This window comes from Fundulus heteroclitus, chromosome 22 (assembly GCF_011125445.2).
Source record: "Fundulus heteroclitus isolate FHET01 chromosome 22, MU-UCD_Fhet_4.1, whole genome shotgun sequence".
Classification (NCBI taxonomy): domain Eukaryota; kingdom Metazoa; phylum Chordata; class Actinopteri; order Cyprinodontiformes; family Fundulidae; genus Fundulus; species Fundulus heteroclitus.
The window spans coordinates 9,641,772-9,665,608 of record NC_046382.1 but is presented as its reverse complement, the minus strand read 5'-3'; the positions used below and the strand labels follow the sequence as shown (position 1 = coordinate 9,665,608).

The 23,837-nt window shown below is 42.7% G+C and overlaps 1 protein-coding gene and 1 long non-coding RNA gene across 2 annotated transcripts in view; both read left to right on the top strand.

Annotated features, from left to right (window-relative positions):
- Nucleotides 1–23,837, top strand: part of LOC105926147 (kinase non-catalytic C-lobe domain-containing protein 1) — a 66,828-nt gene that overhangs the window by 14,118 nt on the left and 28,873 nt on the right. Inside the window, exons 4-20 of the mRNA XM_036125940.1 lie at nt 2,925–3,071; nt 3,716–3,833; nt 3,932–4,068; nt 4,663–5,268; nt 7,205–7,319; nt 7,873–7,944; nt 8,064–8,125; nt 8,233–8,391; nt 9,022–9,099; nt 9,292–9,376; nt 10,684–10,879; nt 11,882–12,570; nt 14,703–14,844; nt 21,579–21,754; nt 22,607–23,255; nt 23,301–23,405; nt 23,517–23,695. Of these exons, the coding sequence (XP_035981833.1) occupies nt 2,925–3,071; nt 3,716–3,833; nt 3,932–4,068; nt 4,663–5,268; nt 7,205–7,319; nt 7,873–7,944; nt 8,064–8,125; nt 8,233–8,391; nt 9,022–9,099; nt 9,292–9,376; nt 10,684–10,879; nt 11,882–12,570; nt 14,703–14,844; nt 21,579–21,754; nt 22,607–23,255; nt 23,301–23,405; nt 23,517–23,695 (3,715 nt within the window). The remainder of the gene's footprint in view (nt 1–2,924; nt 3,072–3,715; nt 3,834–3,931; nt 4,069–4,662; nt 5,269–7,204; nt 7,320–7,872; nt 7,945–8,063; nt 8,126–8,232; nt 8,392–9,021; nt 9,100–9,291; nt 9,377–10,683; nt 10,880–11,881; nt 12,571–14,702; nt 14,845–21,578; nt 21,755–22,606; nt 23,256–23,300; nt 23,406–23,516; nt 23,696–23,837) is intronic.
- On the top strand, nt 20,256–20,515 carry LOC118557187. The gene is made up of 2 exons (XR_004927688.1): nt 20,256–20,364; nt 20,437–20,515. It is a non-coding gene; the product is annotated as an uncharacterized LOC118557187 (long non-coding RNA).

Below are 23,837 nucleotides of genomic sequence, written 5' to 3'. Positions count from 1 at the left end.
AGCGGCAAGGCTCCTCGTTTCTGTCTGTAAGTATGGCTCGTGTAGCTACTGGGATTTCACCTCTTTGCTGAAGGAGAAACTGTTCCAGTTCCTTCAAGTTGTTACAATTTATCTTAGGGGAGTTTTTGATTTATTTTTTATTTATTTTTTTTTTTTACAACCCTCACCTTTTCTTTGCTGTATAAGAACTTTGTACTTTACCTTTTCTGAAAGACCCAGTTATGCGGAGTAGTAAAAGAAAAAAATTGTCAAAAAAAGAAAATCAGTGTAGCTATTGAAGGAATTAATAAAATGCTTTCCCAAACTGCCTTCCCCTGATGCTTCAGGCGGCAGTGAAGTTTGGAATGCACTTGCTTCTGCTAGACTGATGACATTAACTCTGTTTAATATTATAGTTTTACTTTATATTACACTCTTCTGTAGTATGCTAAATTAATTTAGCTTTTTCTCCCTTATTGGAAAATTTTCCTCTCATTATTTGACACGTCAAAGCCTTCAAAGATGTACTCTTTGATCAGTGAGGTTATCCCTCATAATGGGCAGATATGTATGTGTTAGGTAGTAAAAAACAAAAACAAAACTACAAGTTACAAGTTATTAATATGATTACACTTAACATAAAAATTCAAGAGTATAGCTTAAATTCATGTATAATAAAAAAAATGCTGTTTCCATTTTTTTTTATCAGTTTAACCTGTTACTGTGAATAAACAAAAATCATTACATTTATAAATCATATGGTCATTTATGAACAAAATAGTGGAGAATGTAAAATACTTTGAAAAATGCATAATTTTACAAACCTACTGTCAGTTTAATACACTTAATATTATGAAAATTATTTTGTTTCAACTGATACATCCGCATATGTGCTTAAGTACTGAGATCATATTAGTGCTATATGAAATATATTCTAATTATATACATCTAGTTTATATGTCATATCATACTGGTTATGTGGGCTTTTTTCATATATTTCTGCCTGAAACCATGCAAATAAGGTACAGGTATTTGGAGATTGTATTCAATCTCCACATTGAGAGATTGAATACATTACATTAAAAGTTGAAGAATAAAACATATGACTGATTCAAAATATTCTGTATTTTACAGAGTGCTTTTATATTTGCTAAATTACTTTATCTAACAAGTTAACTGAAGTCCCTTTTTATATTCCTGAAATATCACAGAGATATACTTATAGTCAAACTGGCTCTGCTTTACTGAAACTCTTCCTGTTGTTCTCGGAGGGGTGATCGATGAGCAGATATGAAGCAACACTGTGTTGCCTCTTAAGTGTGCTGTCTGTTTTTATACCCTGAAAGCTGCTAGATTAAAATCAGTTCTGTTGCTAACCCAGTCCCTGGTCAAATATGGGTAGATTAGGTTCTGGGTTGACGGAACACAACAGGTTAGGGTTATGATTTTCCACCAGCATACTTGGTTTTCACCCAAAACTGGGTTAAAATGACTAATGTCTAATATTGAAGCTAAGAGTCGATTAAAACCACCTGTTACCTGGATTATTATACAAGTATATTTGGTTAAAATGAATGATAATGATCAGATTTTTTTAAAAAAAGACAAAATATTGTATAAAAGTTCTTTGGCAAACAATTCGAAAACAAAATTACATTTGAAAACAAAATTAAAAAGCTGGGTTTAAAAGAATGAGACAAGACAGGACTTAAGCAATGTTTTGGATAAAACATTATGGAGTTACATCTTACAAATTACAAGCCGTTTTAGAGAATCTGTTTTCAATATGAAATATTCCAGTGAATGCTAACACCAGTAGCAGCAGTGGAAATGCCCCTATTGTCCGTTTTCCCTAAATAAAATAACGTGTTTATACATTACAGAGAAATGAAGCTCCTAGGCAGAAGCTTAATGTTTTTCCTATGGTTTTCTTACTGTGTTAAATTGTCTTATTACCAAAAATACTGCCACACGGAGAATTTAGAAGTGGTGGAAGTTTCTTCAACACTTTTGTCACCATGCAACAAGCCTTTATGAGCCATCTGTGAATGCTACGCGACAACTCAAAAACTACTTCCTTTCTCACTTCAAAATAAGTGTCTCAAACATAGCTCTCTAAGGAAATCCAGTTGATTACATCAAGTCTCTCCAAGCAGCATTCACTCCTCCTGAAAGAGCGTAGAGCCACAGTGGACAGTCGTCTGCATTGCTGATGGCTTTGCAGCAATCCCTCATACTGAGCAAGCATGAGGTGACAGTGGAGAGGAAAACTCCCCTTTAACAGGGAGGAGAACCTCCAGCAGAACCAGGCTCAGTATGAACGCTCATCTGCCTGGACCCACTGGGGGTTAAAGAAGACAGAGCAGAGACACAGAAAGAGAGAGAAAAAAAGCACAGAAGCACACATTGATCCAGTAATCTGTTTTACCTGATCGGGTCCCAAGTAATGGCCGGAAGGCCACTGAGCAGATTGGATAGTGACTGATGGCTGGTGGCTGAGAGAAGTGGAGCAAAGAGTGGAAAATCAGTCCAGAAAGTCCAAACAAAAACCTAAATCATGACATGGAGCAGGCTGTGAAGTTTAAAGCACTCACCTTCATATCAGGGGTTCATGATAATAGCTTGTACCCTCTTCACCAGGTACAGTTATTATGAGAGTCATGCTTTCCATAAACTTCCCTTTGATGAGAAATTAATATTTCTAGATTTCATGCCACGCAATGTCCTTACACTCCTACATAGCACTGTTTAAAATATGGCTTATTTGCTTATTATACAGCATAAATAACATGCAACTTGAAGGTATGTGGCGTAGATCTCCTGTTATTACAACCCTTGGCATACCCTTCTTCATCAGAAGGAATGACACATGACATATGTGGCCCAAACTTGGAAGATATTTCTTCAATATTGAAATCTTTCTGCTTCTTTGTCTCTGACTGCAGGGCCATATTTACTCTCTGGGCTCCACACTTTCTGCTGCACTGAACTTTGTCATTGAGCCAGAGCTCGAGGCTGAACTGGGCGAAGAAATTCAGAATCTGTTGCAGCAGATGCAGGAGGAGACGCCTGAAGACAGACCTGAGCTGGAGGTAAAAAAAAAAAAAAAACTGAGATGTGTTAAAAAAAATCAGATGCCTCCCTCCAGCTACTACGTTCAACCTGTGTATGTGAAAATGAAAAGTATTTATCATGGTGAACGTCAATGAAAGTAGCATTTTGATTTGATGAGTTTTTACTGATCCTACCTTAAAGTAAGTGGTGCATTTTACAGAACAACGCTAATCTTTAACACAATGTGGATGTTTTATATTATTGTAACAATGGCCACGGGTCCTTTTTTCCCCCCTTATGGCTTGGACTTTAAAATGTAGTAAGTCTGTGCTCCTTAGCAGCACCTAGTGGAAATAGGATATAAGTGCATATCAGATCAGAACTGTATCCTATGAGATGGACATTTCTCTACTCTAATTCTGTTTCAAAGAGTTAAACAAGTACAATTTAGCAATTTTGGGTCACAAGGTGAAGCTCAAATTGCTTATTAGAATAAAAAGGTCATTACTTTTTGATATATAAGCTGAATTTTATGTATAATGGTTGGTTGGTAAGCAAGTATGTGTTACAACATTTAAATTAAGGATCCATTTTAACATGGAAATACCAGCAGTATACTAAAAAACATAAAAACAATGTGTTTTCTGAACGTTGCCAACCTTCTAGTCTGATTCTCCCACAGGACATTCTGTTGCTGGCTGAAGAGCAGCTAGCTCACACCTCTTCTGCTGCCGTGTGCCGGAAATTGTCTTCGATTGGGCGAAGAGTGCTCTCCATCGAATCGGTTTCAAACATTCAAGGTTGCCATATTGGTCATACCAGGGTTAGCTGATAACATTTTAGTGTCCAGAGTAATTTCCCTGCTTCTAAATTGTGTTTTTTTTTTGTGCGTTTGCAGATGAGCAGGAAGAGTGCTGGGAGGCCAGATGGCAACACTGCAAAGCCAGATGTCTCCTGAAAAGACTAAACTCAGAGGATAAGACCAAAGACCTGTCTGACACCTTTGTGTCAAATAGTGTTTCCAGACAGCAGGTAGTAGTTTTTGCTATAGCTCGACATTTTTTAAAGGGCACAGTTTCTTCCTTTTGCTGAACAGCCTTGTTCCTCCAATCACTAAGGTGCTAGGGAGAAATCCTCAAACTTGCAGTGCCCACAATAATTCAGATATACAAAACTCTGCGTAGACGGGTCACCACATGCATTGACTTTGTGATGAATTGGGCACACCTGCACGGGTGTGTTGGGCCGCCCTGTCCTCGTCATTAATCATGTATGGAAAGCAGTAAAATACCAGGAAAGCCCTCACCATGTCCAAGTAACCATGGCAACTGCACTGTCAGATAAACATTATTAAGCTTTTGCGTAAAGTTGAATATTGTTTAAGTTCATCTCGGCTGCAGTTCACTTGTCTTTCTGGCAGGCATGTTTGGGTCTGAGTAAAAATGAGACCTTAGTTCGGCAGGAGGCTTTTTCAGCTGCGAGTTTCTTGTGTACTTGTGTGAAGAGATACTGTAGAGGTTAAATGCAAAAGACACATTTCGTATGATTGTATGTTAGAATGACAAATAAAGTTGATATTATCATTTGTTATTGTAAAAAAAAAAAAAACACATTGCTCTCCTTTTGCAGGTGTGTGAGGCCTGGGATTCCTCTCTATGGGCCGAGGATAAGGAAAGTGACGAGGCAGACGGCACGATTCTGACAGAAGAGATGGATTGTCGGTCTTACAACAGCTCCCCGGTGAAAAGGAGATCCCAGCAGAGAGTCAGGGGAGCAAGGGGAGCCCTTAATCGTTCCTGTTCGGTCCCGGACTCCAACAACCCCCCCTGTTTCTCCACTCCCCCTCACGGAGATATAAGTATCCCCGTTTCTGACCTCACAGAGATAGGAGCGGATGAGCGCTCCGGTTCAAAGTCTGTGTGGAGCAACAGACTCCAGAGACTAAACCGGGGGAAATCCTGTGAGTCCTACCCTCACTGCAGATCTCAGGATCAGGAGAAGGCACACGGAAATGATGACGCAGATGCTTGCACAGATGAAATACGGGATGAAGACTGTGTTAAAACCGTGTCAAGAGGCAGTATCCAGGACCTAGTGTCCTGTGCGTCTTGCCGAGATCTGGAAATGGCACAGAACTCTTCGAAGGATGAGAGCGTCACAAACCCCAACGTTTCCATTTCTTATAACTATATGACCAAAAGCATGCTGTGCCTGAATGAAGAATCTCAGGATGAGGTGAGCCACTGTTAAACCAGCATTCACCTTTCTGAAGCTGCTGTTGTTGCACCACTTTATCTCTTTGACAAATATTTTGAGCTATTTTTTTATGTATTTTTTTTTCTTGTACACACTTTTAAATCTAATTGTGACATGTTGGTCTGATGAGAGCAAACCTACTTAAGCAAAGACACAACATGACAAAGTTATTTAAAACGGCAAATGTCGTCACACTGCATACAGGTTAACTGCATTGCAAAAGTGTTCACACCCCTTGAAAATGTCACGTTAAATTTCACGTTAAAACCACCACCTTCAGTGTATGTTTGTGGTGATTTAGTTTTTTGATAGACACAACAACAGTGCTGCAAATTTGTGAAATGAAACAAAAGCTTCATCTAAAAAAGTGTTATCGTTCTCAATCAGAGCTTGAAGCCTTTTGGGCTATATGTCTATCAGCTTTGCACAAATAGCGACTGTACGTTTTGTCCAATCCCATTCTGTGTCGCTAAAGACTGCTTCTCATTTCGACCACTCCGGCAGCACCAGGGACCAAGGCATCAGGGACATGTGCTGATGTCTTGGTACCCATCCCCTCATCTCTGACACAAGCAACAGCTCACAACAGTAGGGTCTTGGCATGTGGGATGGTAGACCTTGCAGGTTTGGGCAGCGGGGGTAGCTCAATCCCCCAGTCGGTCGAGGCAGATGACTTTTCACACTGAGCCTGGTTCTGCTACAGATCTGACCCAATCTGTATAATATGATTGAACTTGACTTTGTAAAGTGCCTTGAGATGACATGTTTCATGATTTGGCGCTATATAAATAAAATTGAATTGAATTGAATTGAATTGCTGGAGGTTTTTCCTTCCCGTTAATGGGGAGTTTTCCTCTCTACTGTCGCTTTATGCATGCTCAGTTTGAGGGATTGCTGCAAAGCCATGGACAATGCAGACGACTCTCCCTGTGGCTCTACGCTTCTTCAGGAGGAGTGAATGCTGCTTGTCAAGACTTTGATGCAATCAATTGGGTTCCCTTATGTAGGACATTTTTTGACCAATCTGTATAATCTGATTGAATTTGACATTGGAAAGTGCCTTGAGATGACAGGTTTCATGAATTGGCGCTATATAAATAAAATTGAATTGAAATGCATTATAGTGCTGTGTAAAAAGCTTTCAGAAGGTTTTCTATGTGGATTGCCATGTATTTATCTTTACCCATCTTCCCGCTAACATCAACCCCAGCCCCAGTTTTCCACACAAAGCCTTTGCATGCACCCCAAGACTATTAATGTTTCTTTTTAGGTTGATCGGCCTCTCTGAATTGCCCTTATATATGAGTGTGTGCATAGGGTGTGTTTATCCTGCATCACACCCAATGACCGCTGGAGGTGGTAGCGATAGGCAGCAGCCTTCCCATCCTGTAGGGATAAACGGATATAGAAAACGCCTTGATGGATGGATCCTTTTCTTCCAATTCACAATTATGCATGACTTTGTGTTGGACTACCCTGTCCAATAAAATCCTGTAAAATACACCGAAGTTTGTGGTTATAAAGTGACAACTTTCAAGGGTCCGCACTGTTCACTCACGTAGCTTTTACAGTAGAGCCAGCCGGTTGTATTGTGGGAGCAGAGCTACAATCTGTAAATTGCAGGACAACTACTTTTCTCAGCGAGCCACAGCCAGCCTATGCAAAGGTATTTAACTCAGGATTCAATGTAGGGTCTAAAAGATACAATGTATCAATATAAATAGATATTGCTAGTAATATTGTTCATGAAAAGATTGTAATGAAAATAGGTAATTTTTTCTCACATTACTGCTGAAGTAGGCTTCAACCCCCTTGTTGATGTACCCCACTGAAGTACATTGTACCTGAATTAAGATCTCTCCAGAAGAACAGTCACTTAGTCGTTTCTTTTTGTTTGTTCTTTTTTTCTGTCCAGTGGATCTCTCTCAGGGAGCTACTGACTCATTGTGGACAGAGGCTGACAGTTAATGAGCTGTGGGCTCTGTGTTACACCTGCCTGTCTTCATTGCAATCTTACACTGACTTTCCAGGTGATGGTCATTTTTTATCTCTTACTCTGTTTTTGTGTTAAGGCTGCAGCTCCTTCAATGATGACAAAGATGTTCCAATCCAGCTTTGGGTGGGGGTGGGGGTGGGGGGGGTCTAAATATTGTGCCTGCTTCAAAACAGGAAGAGTTCAGAAATGGTTTGAAGATTTTGAGGATGGGTTTTAGGGGTTGACTTGACCTCCAAATATCCAGATTTCAGTCCAGTAAGCATCTGTGGGATGTTCTTGACAAACAGGTCCAATCCATGGAGGCCCGGTTTTATGTACTGGACTCTACAGCCCACCTTTAGGGGTCTGGTGGAGTCCATGCCGCAATAGGTCTGGGCTGTTTGGGCAACAAAAGGGGGATCAATACATTATTAGATGGGGGACATAATGTTATGCTTGATATATACAATTTATGAAAATCTGGATTGGATCATTTCCATCTCTAATAGGAGTGGTAGTGAAAAATTCCTCTACAAAAAGGAAAACCAATGGTTACGTGGTTCGTGTTAATCTTCATCTGTGTCTCTAATTTCTCTCTTTGTCATTAGCTTACTTATGCCTGGACACAGTGTTTGTAAACTGCAAGGGAGAAGTTATTTTTCTAAAACCTAAAACAATTGGTAGGTGTCATTTTGTTAACTAGTCCATACTTCTTTGTTTTTTTTATTCGTAAATGAGGAAATAACGTCCGTTTTCTTTTGTTCACTTGATTTTCTGGCTTCGCGTCTCTTCTCTGCAGAATCCCACGATGGCTTTTTTCTTGCCCCTGAATATCAGGAACATGGCATTGTAACTGAGAAGGTCTGTCTGTCAGAATTCTTTCACCTTATTGTAGTATGAACTGCTTGGTGTGCGTTAATTTTTATTTTTTTAATCCCTGTCTTCGTTTATCACCTGTGTGCATTCAGGTCTGTGTGTATGGGGTCGCCGCTATCCTCTGGGCGTCGGCCAAGTTCAGCTTATCTCCGAATCAAAAGCTGGCGATGCCTCGTAAAATGAAGAGGCTGCTCTTGGACATGGCTAAGAGGACTCCCATGGAGAGACCGACCATCGTCATGGCTAAAAAGGTGTCAGTTGGAATAGCGATTGGTTTGGAGCCAGGCAAACGTGCTTTAAGGTTGTCTGCAGGTGGAAGAGACAATTACCGTAATGTTTTATGTAATACAATATATCAGGATAGGATTGACAGCAATTCACCTTTTTCCAAAGTAAGTTATATTATAACCTTATTCCAAAATGGATTAATATGACTTTCCCTCAAATTTCAACACACAAAGCCCCATAATGGATTTCTTTTTCAAAAGTATTAAAAAAGCAAAGTTGCCTTGCAGCAAGAAGGTCCTGGGTTCGAACCCCATGTTCGATCTGGATCTTTCTGCGTGGAGTTTGCATGTTCTCCCTGTGCATGCGTGGTTACTCTCCAGGTACTCTGGCTTCCTCCCACAGTCCAAAAACATGACAGGTGAATTTGTCCCTGCAAATTGCTCTTAGGTATGAATAAGTGCATGCATGGTTGTCTGTCTGTGTTGCCCAGACCGGTCCAGTATGTACCCCACTTTTACCCAATGACCGCTGGAGATGGGCACCAACTACCCCCAAGGCATCTTTTTTTTTAAATGGGGTTTAATTCCAGTTTGGTTATTCGGACTGCACTGCCGAGTACATTTTTGATCCCGCGTTGTGTTCTTCCTTTTCAGAGTTGCCTCTGTAATCTGTCTCGTCAGGGGATTAGCGCCGAGACTGTCTGGGGCAACCTCATCAGCAGAGTTCACCCGGTAAGCTTTTCTGCACAGCCACATCCACACTGTTGTAGTTTTATCTGTTTGTCTTCTGGGATTATCTAAACCCCAGAATCGGAGCCAATTAATCCCTGTATCATGCCTGTCATATTTTGTCTGATTTGTATAATGGGGAAAACATTAATGCCTTTACTGCCATGAACAGTCGTGTCTTTTTTTTTTTTTCAGCCAGCTTCGACAGGCCACCGTGCAGAAGACTTGAGTGAAAGTGGTCATCAGCAGTGCTCGACTAATGAACCCCAACAGAACAGTGGTATGACAGTCGTATTTAAGCACGAATGGCCCTCATGCAGCATGCACGATTTTGCATTGAAATGTGCCGACCAGTGAACTGCAAAACTATTCATACCTCATGAACTTTTCTCACATCTTCAACCACTAACTCTACTTTAGTTTACTGACATTTGGTAAAACAGAACAAAATCGTGACACCCTTTTTTATTTTATCTTACTAAAAGCTGAAAAGTGCGGCTTGCATTTCTGTTTGACCTTCTTTATTCTGAAATAATATCCCAAACTGTGCACGTCTAACAGAGCACTTGAATCCGTCATCTGAAAATGGAGTAAGGATGGGCTTCCATGTCCTTAGAAACAGCAGTACACCAACTGCAGGTTGCTAAAGTGCAAGCCTACGGGATTGATAAAGACTCCTGGATAGGCATCGAAACATTTTCAGAAAGAACTGAACAACAGTCAGATTGCCTCGGATTTAAGCCAGTGTGCTGTTGCGATGACCCGGATAACTGAGAATTTGTATAGGTATGTTACAATTTGAGAAAGAGACCATCAAAACATTATCAGGATGGAGGCTTGGTGTATATAACTTTACTTGATCAAACAGTTTTGGGTCTTTTTTTTATAGGCATATAACGTGGCTATACAGAATTAGTTACAAAATAATGGTTTTATATCAAACCACACATTTGTTAGAATGGCCCAGTCAAAGTCCACTCCTAAATCTAATTGGGAATCTGTGGCTAGACTTAAAAACTGATGTTAACAGACGTTCTTAATCTTGTCTCACTGTTAAAAAAAAATGTCAAAAAAGAATGGGAAGAATGGGCATACATAGACGGGTAGCTGTAAATGTCAGTAATTTTACAAAACATTTACCCAGGGAGATTAATACAAATGTACACCACACGTTTTTTTTATTTGTAAGAAAATACAATTTTCTTCCACGTCACAATTATTTGGTACTTTGTGTCGGTCTATCTGATAATATATATAAAAGACAATGGTTGCCATAAACAGAGGAATTGTTTAAAAGTTTGAGGGGTATGAATAGTTTTGCAAGGTACTTTAAACAGTAAGTCTGTTTAAATCAGTGCTTATTAGCAATGAGAGCACAGCAATACCTTTGCTACTTCAAATCGTGGCTGTGCAGAATGTTCTGTGAGCAGTTTGTGTTTTCTTTTTTTGTCTGAGTTTCAGCTTTAGACAAAAAAACGTCATGATCTTCCAAAAACATTATAAACATCTTCTTTGAAATCAAAAAGTGTGCATTGCATGAGACAATATCACTGATATTGTATCTGGGATTGTTGTAACCACGTATAGGCTTTGTGCCCATGGCCAATGAGAGCCTACTGGCTCCTGTGCCTGGCCCTGTTCCCCACAGCTATCCGGTCAATATGGAACTCCAGCTCCCAGAGGCCTTCACTTCCACTGCCACACACTTCACCCCCATCATCCTGACCAATGAAGGGGAAACAGAGGAGGAGGAAAGCGAGCGTCTAGGAACCGTCACTGAAGGGTAGGACACCAAGAATACAGCATCCGAGTGTAATCATGTTAATCTGCTTAAAAGTGGTGCATTTATAAACTTCACATAATAACAACATCTGTTGCAAAAAACAAGAAGATAAACTAACAAAATCATGAAGACTCAAGAATCTTTATTTTAATTATGTAACTATGATAAAGTTTTGGTGAGTCACAGGCTCAGAATTCCCACATAACACACAAGTTGAATGTACCGACAACACTTCCTTAGAATCTTAGAACTCTCTGAGCTGATTGGGCGGAGCGACACCTAGTGCCCGCCTACTAAAGGTTGTTTTTGGCCAATCACGGTATCAAATGAAAATGTAAGCAGCAGAAACCACAAGAAGATAAGCTACTCGAGGCACTTCTTGCTGTTCTACTATCCAAGAATAAAACTTGGATTATCATGTGATGAGACAGTTGGCAACCCTATGTCCCGCCTTAAACCTCAATACTGCAACGTGATTGGACGTTTGAAGCTGTAGCGGTACAAGGTGGATTCTTGTGTGGGCATCTAATAAAATGTAAATGTTGAAGTAAAAAAAAGTGCAGATACCAGTCACTTTACAGAACAATGTGAAACTTGGAAATTGTATAAATGCATCAGACAAGGGTTGCCAAAGAAGTTAAAAAGTGTCCAAATAGGATTTTTCAGAAATTGAAATGTTCAGGTTAATTGATGTTGATGTCAGAAATGTCAGGTAGCAGTCAGTTTACAGGACGCTGTAAAACACAGTGTGACTGCCTGGATGCACCAGACAAACTTCCCCTGAGAAGTTAAGAACTGTGCAAATAGAGATTAGCAGAAATCGAAATGTTCAACTTAAAGAAAAGTGTAATTTGCATGAATGTCCAAACACTCGCTGAGAAGCTAACAGTGTGGAAATAGACATTAGTATGTGAGAGACAGTGCAAATTATTCTCAATCGAATCAAGGAACATGCGGAATCACAGCATGTTTTCAAACTTAACTGGATTGTTTCTTTCACAGGACAGCGGGCAGAGTGACAAAGAACGGCGCTCATCTTATGGAAAGCTGCCTAGATGTCTCTCCGCATCTGCATCAACCACATTCTAAAGCCAACCTAAATTCACAAGAGCTGACTGACTATGACACAGTCACCAGGACTTCTTCCAAATCATCCAGCATGATACTGGAGGACTCTCCCTCAGCTCTGTCTGATATTTCCCTCCTTGAAGTCTCTCTTCCCAGTCTCTCGTCCCCCTTATCCACTAACCTCAACAACTGTGGCATTTTCAACAACTACCTCTTTTGGCAGGATCCCATGACAGGACATCTTTCATTGGTGCCCGTCAAGGTCAGGGCTCCTGAGGCTTTACATGGATTGGATGTAAACCCCTCTTTGGTCCCACAGTCTTTGCAAGGCCTAATGACAGGCCAGGAGGACAAGGGGGGTTTGTTTATTGACTCTATGAGCGTTACCATGAGGCCTGGGACTCAGAATCTCTTTTGTGTTAGTGGTGGCTCAGTGATTTCTGACAGCTCCCTGGATGATCCTGCACATCAGATGTACTGTGGACAAACAGATAATAAAGCACAAGGTGAGAGAGAGTCTGCCTCCAGAGATCAACATGCCGTGCAGGACATGACCGACCTGCTCAAAGGACAGTTTTCAATTAAGGGATGTTTAGACAATGGCCGTCAGGACATCATCATGGGTACGTATACTTGGAACAGTCCAACACACTCCTGCTATGTGGGGCGAAAATTGACTTGCCATATCTGTGCATTACTGCTTCATTAGCATGACGTGTGATTAAAAGGTTGGCTGAAATGGATGTTTTCTTGTTTAGTATACAAAGTGCTCTCAAAAACTTAAAATAGATTTTTTTTTGCAAAATCCCTTATTGGCAACCTGAACAACTCCTGCAGGATAAATGTAACTAAAGCTCTTTGATAATTTTTACTTTGCTCTTGAAGTTTTAACAGGACGTATAGCCATTTCATTCGTTTTGTTTCCTTGTAGCCACTCTGTAAAATAGGAAAGACAAGAGAACATGCCATCCCAATTATGCCGATGTTTGTCGATCTTTAACTGGCTGAGGAATTGGCTGCAAAACGTTATTCAATCTAATTCACTTCAATTTTATTTCTATAGCGCCAATTCATGACACATGTCCTCTCAAGGCACTTTCCAAAATCAAATCCAATCAGATTATACAGATTTGTCAAAAAAAAATGTCCTATCTAAGGAAACCCAGCAGGTTGCATCAAGTCTCTCCAAGCAGCATTCACTCCTCCTGAAAGAGTGTAGAGCCACAGTGGACAGTCATCTGCATTGTTGATGGCTTTGCAGCAATCCCTCATACTGAGCATGCATGAAGCGACTGTGGAGAGGAAAACTCCAGCAGAACAGTCATCTGCCTTGACCAACTGGGGGATAGAGGGGTTATCTGCTTGGCTAAACTTGCCAACATTAACTGTCAACTGAAATTGTGACAAAAAACGGCTGATCAAGAGCCCAAGTTCCTTTTGTCGCCATGCCATCTGAGGAGCTTAGTGATGGTGGTAAAAACATCCCTAAAGCTCTTAGGGAACTGCATAAAAGAGAAGCGTCTTAGTGTCAACAAGTCTCTAAATACGTTTTCTAAATTACCCTTTCTGCTCTGTTATCATTACCCTTTCTGCTCTTTTTATCACAAACAAATGCATTTAGATATTATTAAATTCTACTTGGACTTTCTGGGTAGGGTCTCAGTGGAGGACTTTAAGTATCTTGGTGTGTTGTTCAGGAGCGATGGTAGGGTAGAAGAAGGACAGACTGGGGCTTTGTCTGCGGTAATCTAGGCGCTGCTCTGGTCTGTTGTGGTGAAGGGAGAACTAAGCCTGAAAGCAAAGCTCTCGATTTAGCCATCAATCAACGTTCCAACCCTCACCTATGCTTGTGAGGTATGGATCTCGACCGAAAGAATGAGATCCCGGAGAGAAGTCAGCTAAAAAAAAAAGCTTTCTTAGGAGGGTGTACGGGCTCAGCCTTAGAGATCGGATGAGGAGCTCTGTTATCAGGGGATATTCCAAAGTAGAGCCTCTGCTTCTCTGCATCGAAAGGAGTCAGTTGGTGTTGTTTGGAGAACTGATCAGGATGCTCCTTTTTTAGGCATGTTTCACCGGGAGGAGAACCTGAGGAATAACCAAATCTTACTGGAGGGACTGCATATCCCAGCAAGGTGTTTGTAAAACAAATAGAGCATCACTAAGGATTTAAGATTATGGGCAAATGTGCAAAGGAGAATGGTCAAAAATGTAGAATTCCGACACCTTTTTACCAGAACCACTTCAGCCACAGTAGCTCATCTATTGATTAAGAATATATAGGCCAGTCTGAAGTCCTGATGAGCATCATTGACCTTGTGAATAGTTCACAGAATCCCCTTGGACCTTTTTGATAGATACTGACCACTAATGACTGGGAACACCCACATAAGCTGTCGTTTCAGTGGTTCTCTGGTCCAGCCCTTGAGCCTTCTCAATTTGACCCTGGTTACAGTCTCTCAAATCCTTTTGCCTCTCAAATTACGATGTTTGCTTCATGTTAACTTGAAGGACAAAGTTTAAACTTGCTCACAAATATATCCGCCCACAAACAAGTCTCCGGGGAACATAATGTTATGCCTTATTGTTGTATCCCTGCAATTTTAGAAAGCAAATGCCAGTGCACTGTCTGTTTTCTTTGCCCTATGCTCATTTAAGCTCAGTTACCATTTGAACTGAGCTTAAAGTAACTTCTTATTGGACTATTTATTTACACTTTCCTGTGAAAATAATCGTTTTCATAATTTTTTTTCCCCAGGGGAATACCTTTTCTCTTTGAAGGGACTCCAGTACTGCCAGTTTGCCAGTGTTGTGAAGGAGAAATTCTGCCATCTGCCCTGGGAAGATGACTTGCTGGGTGTGTTGCACAGCCTGGTGAACCACCGCTGCTCAACACTGTGAGCAGGTCTTTTCTTTGATTTTCTTCGTACGGTTATTTACTCTGGAAACGGACGCTCACGTGAGCGGGGGCAGGTCCCGTTTGCTTCGCTCTTGCTGCTCTCTTCTGCTCTGTCGTCTCAGTCAGCAGAGCAGGTCACAGTGTCTTGTTTGCCACCAGCGTCAACAGGCTGACAATAGATGTTGTTCGCGAATTCTGTTCAATAAATTAGTCATTTACATACAAAAATAGGTATTTGATCTCCTACTACACTTATTCTATATTGTTTGCTGGAATATGTGTTGAATGCAGCACCTTGCAAAATGATTCATGTCCCTTGAATATTTGTTTTTCCATTTTCTTTCTTCAAACAAACTCCAATATGTGGTATTGGGGTTTTATCTTATATACCAACTGAAATTATTACATACCTGGGAAGTAGATGGATAAAAAATGTACATTGTTTTCACATATTTTTGTAAATATAAATCTGTAAAAAGTGTCCTACATTTACTGTATATTCAGTCTCTTCTACTCTGATGCCCCTAAATGAAATCCAGTGCCTGCAGAAATGTCCTAATCTGTTAACGATGGTCACCTGCGTGTAATTTATTAAATAGAAACAAATAGAGGAGAATTTATTGTCATTGTTGTGCACAATAAAAAAGAAATGATTGTGTCCAGGGTGTTGCTTTTCTTCTGGAGTTTGCATGTTTAAATGTCCATTAGAGGGGGCAGCTGTGATCCAAAGACACGTTTCCCTGACCTTACCACCCGCTGCAGGTTCTTCCTGTTCTCCTGAGAGCAGCCGGAGAACCGCACAGTGCAGCAGTACACCAGGAGGTCCTCCACCACTGAATTGTTGAGGTTCTCGAGCAGCTGGTGAAGGAGGTGAACGCGCTTTAACTTTAATCTCAGTATAAACACAGCTGCACTGCGAAGGCTCCACTGGCTTGTTAGTGAACAGAGAACAAAGAGGATGACGAAGACCGAGCTCCGGTGGCAGAATCTGTTGACAGGGAAACAATTTGCCTCGCACCGCTCAAATGTGGCCAGAAGAAAGCCATTGTTGCTCTCGGAAGTCCAGTTTGCCACAAGGGGACGCAGCTAATATGTGGGAAAAGACGTTCTTCACAGATGAAGCCAGAACTTTATTGATGCTGATGTAGATTCACCATCATCCAGGACATGACGATCAACTGGACTTTGTTGTTTCATCCAAAAGGCTTCATTTCAGTTCAGTTCTTTAGAACTGCGGAAGCCTTTGGGATGAGATGTGTAGTAAAAAAAAAAACATCTGTGTTACCTCGGGTTACTTTCGTCTGATTTTAAAATATCCTTGACGATCTGAAACATTTGCGTGACAAGAAAGCAAAAAACTGAGTATTTTTTTCCACAACACTGTACATTTTGTTATTCTGTTTAGCCTATAGCCTGCTACAAATCAGCAACAGTGTTTCAAGGCAACTTCAGGCTTGCCAAATGTGCAAAAGTAATAACTTTTTGCACACAATCTATAATATTGTTTGGAGGAATCTTAAATCACTCAGTTGATCATTTGTGTACCACCAAGAAACTTTTAGGATTTTTAGGATTGCTGCGTGTGTAACTGAAGATGTTACCAGAAGGAGAAGTCCATCGATTAGAAGCGGCTGCAGTCCAAGAGGATAAATTGAGGATATAAAGCCTCTTTGCACAAAACACATTTGTTTAGGATTGCCTTCGACTGTTCTAGTTAAACTGTTTTACTGAAACATCATTAGTTCAACTTGGTAGTCCAACTGTTTTTAATGTTTGCTTTTAGTTTCTATTTTCCCATGTTCTATTTTGTTTCTTAATTTTTTTTCCTACTTGCTTTTATTCCGTTTTTCCCCCTACTATATTTTAATCATGTAAAGTACTTTGCATTGTCTCTGTACTGAAATGTGCTCCACAAATAAATTTGCCTTGCCTTGTAGCGTCAGGCAGAAGAAATAATGCACGGAGGCAACGTGCGAGTCACGCTTTACGGCACAAACCTCAACCACCAGGCTGGCTTGGTAGCCCAGCAAATTAACAAGTTTGGCATATTTTGATTGTGGATCTGTAAAGAGCAGAACAGCAAATAAAGCCCATTTGACTTGGAAATCTCTGTTAAATTTAGATGTTTTTGTTTTACTATAGAGGTTTGCTTGAGTCCATCAAAGACAACAAAAATGTTTCAGATAACAGTAAAATGTTCAGTCTTGTTTTTGTGTCAGCAGGCTGGTGATTTTATGTTATAAAGAGATGCTGATGGTTTTTCTTTTCTTTTTTTTCCATTTGCAAAATGTATGCTGCCAATAAAAACCCAACTGGGAAAAAAATATGATTTTGAACCGGCTAATACTTCTATGTGTCTAATTTGGTCGGTGACGTCATAGGCTCTAGCTGTCAAGCTGATCAGCTGACATTAGTAAACTCTGTGGAGGGCAAGTGACTTTTTACACATTCTGACATAGATTCTGAATCATTGAATAACTTTAAAGTTGGAAGGGTTTATACTTTACAGGTTTATCTTTCAACAATTTTCATCTTCTTATTGGCAACATTTACATTTTTTTTTACTACTATGTTTCTCTGGGTGAAATGATGGGGAGGATGGAGGCTGTAATGTGGGTGTTGTCATGGTTTTTATGACAATTGCGTTGACCCACCTCGCTGACACAGGTAAACTGAGTGATGTGGAGACAGCAGACTCTTCTAAGTACCTGGGTGTTGACCTGAACAACAAACTGGACTGGACTCACAACACTGATGCTCTTAAGAAGAAGGGCCAGAGCAGATTGTACCTCCTGAGGAGGCCAAGGTTGTTTGGAGTGCAGGGATCACTCCTGAAGACTTGCTTTAACTCTGTGGGGCCTGTTGGAGCAGCAGCTGATCTGTAGCTGAGAGGAAGCGGCTGGATGAGCTCATTAGGGAAACCTCTGTTCTGGGACGTTCCCCAGACGCAGTGCAGGTGGTGGCAGAAAGAAAGACTGTAAGGAAAAGCACATCACTGATGGACAATGTTTCCCATCCCATGCATGCAGCTGCTGCAGAGCTGGAGATCTCTTTCAGTGACAGACGGCTGCATCCCAGATGCTCTAAGGAGCGTTTCCGCAGGTCCTTCCTCCCGGCTGCTGTCTTTATAATCTCTGCTGCTCCCAACAGACTCAATAACTGTTTACATCGTGCTGAAGGTTGCACAGGTTCTGATCCGATTATTATTTACACTGTACCCAGATGCTAAGGTAACTTGCACATGCCTTAGCTACTCCAGGAGGCTGCTGCATTATCATGCACATTGCATATCATGGCATCGTGTGTTATGGCCATGAAAAAAGGCTAGAGTCTTTTCTACTGTTACAACTTGTCCACAGTGCAATATTTACTCTGGTGTTTACTTTATAGTCTTCTATTCTTGGTGTTTCTATAGAGCTAATATTAGATTAGAAAAGTTTGTTCTTTCCTCTTATTTTTTTCCCATTGCTAAAAATTGCGTGTAACCGTTTGTGTTCTTGCCACTGTCACAACTGAATGTCCACTTTGTGGGACAATAAATCAATTATATATAGATAGATAGATAGATAGATAGATAGATAGATAGATAGATAGATAGATAGATAGATAGATAGATAGATAGATAGATATTGTGGGTGGAAACTTGCTTTTTTATTTGATGTTGGTTAACTGATTTACAACAAAATAGCAAAACTAATGAGTCAACTGACCATAAATTGTTGTTCTGTAATTAACAAACTGTATCTAAAGTGAGTTCGATTGATTCTACAGAAAACTCCATTTAGCAGCTTAATGTTTCACTTTATGCTCTGACAATCCTACACTTCTTCTGCCTTGTCTATATTATTCACAAAAGTTTTGTCACTTTGTCCCATGGGCGGCAAAAACAACTGAGAACTTTTTTTTTTTCCCTGTGAGTTTTGAGCAACAGAAATGCGCAATAACGCAGTCCTCTCTGATCACGGCTTCTCCTCCTCTTCACATGATGCAGCTCCATGGCCATAAAACAAATTTATCTGAGGTTGTTTACGCCGTATGCAATTAATGCACAAACTAACACCAGCAGTCTAAATTGTCTCTGGAGTCTATGGTAACTGCCGCCCACACTGAAAACCTGCATAAGCCACTGCTGGCGTACAAACATAACATGTAAAGGACAAGCATATATTTTAAGATTGAACGTTGATTGATGCATATTGCAGGATGGTTGCTTTGAGATTTGTCAGCTGTCTTCTTAGTGTTGTTTCAGATCAGTATGTTAGTGATTAGGAAGCTTTGATTGCTCTTTAAAACTTTTATGCTCAGCGCTTGATCTTTGTATATCCTATTGATGTTTTTGCTGGTCTTTTAGCATCACTAAGTGGACATCATTAGCGCTATCATCTCAATAATGACTGATAATCAATTCACTCGTTTCCAGCAGCTTTGAGCGCACTGTATGTTTTCTGTCTCCTGAAGCGCCCCATGCAGGGAGCGTAATGAGCGCGCTTCATCAAAGGCTGTGAAAAGGGCAGCCTTCACTCCACCCTTCGCCCCCGCCGCCCGCAGAGGGAAGATAGAAGTTTGCCTGCCCAGATGTGTCGATCTGAACGGGAACATTCACGCATCTCGCCCTGTTGGAGTACGGGAGGGAAGCGAGGCCCCGTCCTGCCGTGGGGACGATGAGACGGCATTTGACGGCGTTGAAATAAGACTGGAGCAAAGCTGGCGCTGGACGAGTCCAGGTAGGAAAGTCAGCTGTTCACACTCACTCAACTGAGTTGGGTTATAATACTGGTTTCTGTTTTGGCCACTGTGGACACATGTGTGAGGATATGAAATAAGCTGATGTGTTATTGACATATTGTAATAAATATGAACTGAATTTATTTTTTGCTCTATATTCTTTGTATTAACTGTCGATTTCAGATTCAGAAAGCATTCAACATCCTAAATAACGTCAGCAATTACGCATCTTGTGACAAGAAAATAATTTATAATTTTACATTTAAACTCAAACTACCTGTAACGTTCCTGGCACTGGGGCTGTTAATTGCTGACACCTGTTCCGGCTCCACCTCACCAGTATAAAGGTTCCGTGCCTTTCAGCCTCCAGTGCCAGAACGTCTTGAGCCAACCCGGTGAGAACTTCCAGCCTTTTGAATAACCTGTCTGTCAGTCTGAAGCCCGACCTGTTTTTGCCCTGTTTTTCGAGCCAGCCCTGCCCTTTTCGGATCCTGTCTGCCCGCCCTGAGTTCTGCCTGTCAGTCTCTGGATTTGGATTGCTCACCCGTGTACCGACCTTCAGCCTGTGAGTACCTGAGATTGCCTGTCCCCTAAACTGCCTGCTCTTTTGGATTTTGACTCGGACCTGGACCTGGAACCCCCCTTTCGGATTTGCCCTTGGAAACCTCTGCCTAATCAGTCGCCTTCACGATATCGGACCCGGACTGGACTCGGACAAAGGACCTTGGATAATCCTGCACGGACTCTGCCGCCCTCAGGGGCCAGAAGAAGCCCCGACAAGCCCACTCTCCACCAGGTTAGTGATCCAGCTTCTAGTCCACCTTTCTATCTGGCTCCGCTGATCACTAACCTGTCGTCTCGTCTCCAGGAGCTGCCAGCCGCCGAGCGTGAGCCGCACGCAGCAAGGGCCGTGCAACCCCTTCTTTTAATAAAATATCAAAGCGTCACTGACCTGTTTTCGGGTTGTCTTTTGGGTCCATCCAAATTCATAACAGTACGTTCTGGCCAAAGTATAATGGATCCTTCACCCGAGGCTCAGTGGCGCGCGGGGGTTGAAAAATCTATTTCGGAGCTAGAATCCGGTGTTTCGGAGATCCTCAATCACCTCCGCAACCCGTCCCCTCCACTTCCGCAAACAGCTCCTCCGAGCGGCCCGTCACTTCCGGTTGCGTCATCCGTACCTGAGCCGCGTCTCACCCCGCCAGGCTCTTTTAGCGGCGATCCGGAGCATTGCCGGGCTTTTTTGACACAATGTGAAATTCACTTCGAGCTGCAACCGTCCTCCTTCCCTTCTGAACGGTCGAAGGTGGCCTATGTTATCTCTCTGTTGGCCGGTAAAGCCAGATTATGGGGCACCTCCGAGTGGCAAAATGATGCACGTATTTGCCACTCGTATCATGACTTCTCTAGAGAACTGACTCGAGTTTTCAGTCCCGTGCTGCCCTGCAGGGAGTCCTCTAGGGGGCTCTTATCCCTGAGACAGGGGGACAGGTCCGTCTCAGACTACATTATTGATTTTCACTTACTGGCAGCAGAGAGTTTGTGGAATGAGATTGCTCTCATGGATGTTTTTATTCATGGTTTAAACGAGAAAATAAAGGATGAGCTCGCCACCCGGGAGTATCCCAAGTCGCTGAAACAGCTCGAGGAGCTTGTTACGCGAGTTGATCTCCGCCTCTTGGAGCGACGGAGGGAGCGTCGTTCAACCTCCACAAATCACCCTCGTTTTGCTGCTGCTTCCTCTGTTTCATCCTCTGCTCCTCCTAAGCCGCCGCAACCGGAACCTATGCAACGTAGAAAGGCAGAGTTGCCTAAGGAGGAGTACCAGCGTAGGCTGCAGCTGGGTCTCTGCCTCTACTGTGGAGGAGCGGGTCACCGAGCACGGTTTTGTCCGGTAAAAGGAACAAGCTCATTAGGGGGTAGGGAATCCCTACTGAGCTACACCAGACTCTCTGTCCCCTCCGACCGGTTACTTCCGGCCACTCTAACCACTCCTTCTAAGTCCCACAGGGTATCCGTCTTCATCGACTCTGGAGCGGACACTGAGTTCATGGATGAGGCGTTGGCCAGGAAATTGAACATCCCTCTTCTGCATGGCTCCTCCCCCCGCAGTGTGCTTGCCCTGGACGGCCACGAACTGAACCATTCTCGCCTCATCACAGAACCCTTGGAACTGACTATGGGAGGTAATCATAGAGAAAAGCTGGTTTTTATGATTATTGACTCCCCGCAGGTCCCAGTTATTTTGGGTGCGACATGGCTCAGAAGACACAACCCTCAGATTGACTGGCGGCGGGTAGAAGTTACGGGCTGGGCTGGCTCCTGTTCTGAATCGTGTCTGCTTTCTGCTCAGCCACCTAGTTCCTCTGAGGGTAAGGAAGTTGATTACTACCCTGATCTGTCCAAGGTTCCTTCCTGTTACCATGATTTGAAGGAGGTTTTTAACAAGGCCAAGGCCACGAGCCTTCCTCCTCATCGCCCCTTTGACTGCGCAATCGACTTATTACCCGGAACCGTTCCGCCCAGAGGGCGTCTTTACTCATTATCACCGCCCGAGTCCCAAGCCATGCAGGACTACATTAATGAGTCCCTAAGGGCCGGCATCATTCGCCCCTCCTCATCTCCTGCAGGGGCGGGGGTTTTTTTTGTCGGAAAGAAGGACGGCTCCCTTCGCCCTTGTATTGATTATAGGGGGCTCAATAGCATTTCGGTTAAAAACCGATACCCCATCCCATTAATGAACACTGCGTTTGACCAGGTCCAAGCAGCCAAGGTGTTTACTAAGCTGGACCTACGCAATGCCTATCATTTGGTCCGCATAAAGGAAGGAGATGAGTGGAAAACCGCTTTTAACACACCAACGGGCCATTATGAATATATGGTGATGCCCTTTGGCCTAACCAATGCCCCAGCGGTTTTCCAGAACTTGGTAAATGATGTTCTAAGGGATATGATTGGCCGCTTCGTTTTTGTCTACTTAGATGACATCCTCATTTACTCTGAAGACCTAACCCTCCACAAACAACATGTCCGCTCAGTTCTTCTCCGGCTCCTCCAGAACCAGCTTTATGTAAAAGCTGAGAAGTGTGAGTTTCACTCATCATCGACCTCCTTCCTCGGCTTCATTCTATCCCCTGGACAGATTTCAATGGACCCGGCCAAGGTCCGGGCCGTCACGGAGTGGCCCACGCCTGTAGATCGAAAGCAGCTCCAGAGGTTCCTGGGGTTCTCTAACTTCTACAGGAGGTTCATTCGAAACTTCAGCCAGGTTGCTTCCCCACTTCACGCACTCACGTCCAGCAAGACTAAGTTTGCTTGGAACGAGCAGGCTGACCAGGCCTTCAAGCGCCTAAAGAGTCTTTTCACCTCTGCCCCGGTTCTTGTTTCTCCTGACCCAGAGAGGCAGTTTATAGTGGAGGTGGATGCTTCAAGTTCTGGGGTTGGAGCGGTCCTCAGCCAAGAATCCACTGACGGCCGTATTCACCCCTGTGCCTTCTTTTCCCGAAGGCTGTCTAAGGCTGAACAGAATTATGATGTGGGCAATCGTGAACTCTTGGCTGTTAAGTTAGCTCTCGAGGAGTGGAGGCACTGGCTAGAAGGCTCCAAGCTCCCGTTTTTGGTCTGGACTGACCACCGTAACCTTGAATACTTAAAGACTGCCAAAAGGCTCAACCCTAGACAGGCCAGGTGGGCGTTGTTTTTTGGCCGTTTTGACTTCACCCTCTCCTACAGACCCGGATCCAAAAATGGCAAGCCCGATGCTCTGTCCAGGGTGTTCGAGACTTCAGAGAAAGATCTCGACCAAGAACGGGCATTCATCTTACCCGACACAGTTAGGTGTGCTGTCTCCCGCCTCGGGTTAGAGAGAGAGGTAAGGGAGTCTCTTGGGTCCGTTCAGGTACCCAAGGCCTGCCCCAAGGACAGGTTATTCGTTCCCCATCACCTCAGGCCTAAGGTCATCGACTTCTGCCACAGCTCCCGCTTATATGGTCATCCCGGCATCAGTAAGACCCTTAGGCTCATCCGCTCCCAGTTTTGGTGGCCTTCCCTAACCACAGATGTCAGCCAGTTTGTCTCCGCCTGCTCACCCTGCAACCAGGCTAAGGCTTCCCGTCGTCCCCCAGCAGGTCTGCTCCGTCCCCTGCCTGTCCCTTCCCGGCCTTGGTCCAGCCTTTCGATGGACTTTGTTACTGGCCTCCCACCCTCTGACGGTTACACTGTTATCCTCACTATTGTAGACCGTTTTTCAAAGATGGTCCATTTGGTCCC